The 3,094-nt window shown below is 34.2% G+C and overlaps 1 protein-coding gene across 1 annotated transcript; it reads right to left on the bottom strand.

Annotated features, from left to right (window-relative positions):
* Nucleotides 1-868: 868 nt before the first annotated feature.
* Nucleotides 869-2,414, bottom strand: LOC130977157 (uncharacterized). Its single transcript, XM_057902184.1, has 3 exons — nt 2,073-2,414; nt 1,542-1,688; nt 869-1,270 (listed from the first exon to the last, which is right to left on the bottom strand). The coding sequence occupies exons 1-3, from the start codon at nt 2,334-2,336 to the stop codon at nt 1,127-1,129; spliced, it is 555 nt and encodes a 184-aa protein (XP_057758167.1). The 5' UTR covers nt 2,337-2,414; the 3' UTR covers nt 869-1,126.
* Between the last annotated feature and the right edge of the window lie 680 nt (nt 2,415-3,094).

Raw genomic sequence — 3,094 nt, forward strand, 5'->3', positions numbered from 1 at the left:
ATGACTGCCTTTTCTCCTCTTTAATAAGGTTGTGGTCGTTATCTCCTTTTCCAGCCAATTCATTTTTTATTTTATTGCAAATCAATGTGAAGAGGTCATGAAAAGGTTGAAGAGGCCAAAACAGATTCTGTTGAATTAATAACAGATTCAGTTAGGTAGTTGGGTGTATAAAAGGAGCTCCACTAGTTGGTAGAAGCTCTCTCTTGGTTTTTACTTTCAGTGCTGATAAGCTTCGAAGATAAGCACAATTTTGTTCAATTACTGCATCAATTCAGTTCACATTTTCTGTTTCTAAAGAGCTACTTTTTTGTTCTTCAATTCATCAGTATTTTCATTTCCCTTTAATATACCTAAATAGGTTCCTAAGGACTTTTACATTAGACATTTTTGTCTCCAAGAAAATTTATTACGTTGAGCTCCTTGAACTTTATAAAAATAAGACATATATGTCCTTTTGTCACACTTGTAAAAACCTATCTGTCCAAGTAAAAACAACGGATTTGATGAAAGTAGAGACCTATATATCTTACTTTTATAAAGTTTAGGAACCTCAATATAATAAAATTTTCTTAGAGACAAAAATGTCCAACGCGAAATTCCTTAGAGACCAATTTAGGTCGATACTCTTGATTTTACAAAACTCCGCCTATGTTACACTTGCGGTACATAGCCGGTCCCAAGCCCGGATAAAGGAGGAGGGTTGTGTTAGGTCTTCGGCAACCAACATAAAAATATAGCCGAACCCCATGACATGACTCTTGATTTTACAACTAATTTTGTAACTTCTCAGTGACTTTTTAAGTACTGTATTACTGCATATATAGCTTTGCTATTTATGATTTTCATGAATATAGTTCTGTATTGTATGATTCAAAATGTGTGAATTATTTGAGACTGAATATACATATATATAGGAAAATATCGTTCAGGGAGATTTAATAGCCAGAATGAACCAATGCTTAACAACTATCCTTGAATTCCATGAAGTTTGTTTCATATTTGAACAATTGAACTGACAATATGCACTATTATGATTGTCAACCAAAAAATTGATATAACTATGACAATTATCAATATATATACTTTGGATCTACAATTGAAATGAGTCTCCACAAATGTTCATAAGTCATAACCTCGCAATTGGGATGTTATAGAAGGTAGCATGTGCAAGATACACCAAACTCCCAGATTTCTTCAGTTTAAATTCTAGTGAAACCACAGTCAAATTTCTTCCACTCTTCACTACTGACGCTTCAACTAGCACTTCTTTCTGCACCAACAGTATCAATACAAATCCATTTTATAGAAGAAATCAAGTGAAAAGGGCCATGGACATGGTGGTTGGTAAAAATTGATAATTGATCCTTATTAATATGAACTAAGGTATAAGTTTAGAGTCATCAGTCATCTTTAACACAATCAATAAGGCCTAATGGCACTGATCCATAAAGGTCCTCTAATTGCATGAGAACAAACTATGCAGATGCAGTTGAAAATTATATTGACGCAGAAAGAATCAAATTTCATAGCAGAGAAATCACATTTGTTGGAACTCCAGAGAGGTAAGAAACACTCATTTCCCCAAGGAAAAGTTCCTTGTCCTCAGCAACAACAGTTCTAGCACAAGCAGTAGCTATCATTTCAGTCAAAGATCCAACGGATCCTCCATGCAACGTTCCATAAACATTCTGCAATTCCATTCAAAAGGGAGAAAAGTAACAATATGAAAATGTCCATCTAAAATTCTGCAATATATATTGTCATATGCTCCCATTTCAGCAGAAATTGCAACCATTCATCAATTGACTGCAACCACTGCATATGTTTCAAATCAAGCTTATTAGGTTCCCAAAATTCATCTTAAAATTCACAGGTACTCCAAGTTATTGATTCAATCAACAAAGCAATTTAAAAGCATAAGAATAATCCTCTCTCAAGAATACTCTGCTCTCTTTAAAAGTGTGCCCGGATACAAGTTTTGTTTTCCTTTTTTTTTTCTTTTTAAAAAATAATCTAAGGTACCAAAGAGAACAAAAAGAAAGAAATTAAGAAGAAAGGGGAAAAGAGGGTACAGAGACGGAGGGTTTGACGGAAAAGGTGCAATGGATGCTCCCTCTCTGAACACTATGGACCTTGATGAAGCTGCCATAGAAGTGGGAGATGAAGCCATTGGTGTCGCAGCTCTTAGGAATGGGCTTTGCCATGCCCATGTCGGCGAGGTAATCCAGGGTGCGAGAAAATAGTTCAGGGTCAGTTTTGTTGGAACGGGGGGTAGTGTAGGAGGTGGGAGACGGTGGTCCGGTTTCCGCGGCGGAAGAAGGTTTAGCTGCTGCCATCGGTGGATCTCAGCTTCTTATTTGTTGGCTTTAAGTCACCGACAAATATGGAAGTTCTTGCTTCCAATCTCGACTCTGTGTGTGTTAGTTTAGATCGAGTCTTTTTTGAGTGAAAAAAAAAAACATTTTTATTAAAAAAATAATTTTTTTTAAAATTAATAATATCTTAATTAAAAAAATAGAAGTAAAAAATATTTTTTAATATTTATTTTTTTTTAAAAAATCTATTCAAATATAAAATAATTTTTGTCCGTAAACAAAAAAATTTTAAAAGATAAAAAAAATAAATACTTTTTTTAAAATTCAATCCAACTTGATCCTAAATTTTTAAAGTGGTGTCCAGATTAGATCTGTTCACCAATTTCACCTTGAGTTTTCAATTGCATTATTTTAGTGAACTTCGAACTCCGTAAAAGTCCTCAAGTCCGTTTCTGGCATGAGTCAGCAAATCTGAATGCTAATCTGGCAAGTCAGTGCCATAATGGCATTATTAATGACTATATGATGTGAATCTATGGTAACTTTCCTATTCCTATTTATAAACCTTAAACCCAATCTGAAACATATTTTTTTCTTTTTCTTTCACTTCTGCTTTTTCTACTTTTTTTTTTTCATCATGAAACCTTATTAATGGCTATTTCTTCTTCTTCTTGTTCTTCTTCCAAGTATATTATTAATCGCAACGAAATTCGTGCCAAATGATGGGTGGTGCTAGTCATACAGTGGGAAATTCGAGCCTTCCTCTTCAACTGGGAACT

Source organism: Arachis stenosperma, chromosome 4 (assembly GCF_014773155.1).
Source record: "Arachis stenosperma cultivar V10309 chromosome 4, arast.V10309.gnm1.PFL2, whole genome shotgun sequence".
Lineage (NCBI taxonomy): Eukaryota > Viridiplantae > Streptophyta > Magnoliopsida > Fabales > Fabaceae > Arachis > Arachis stenosperma.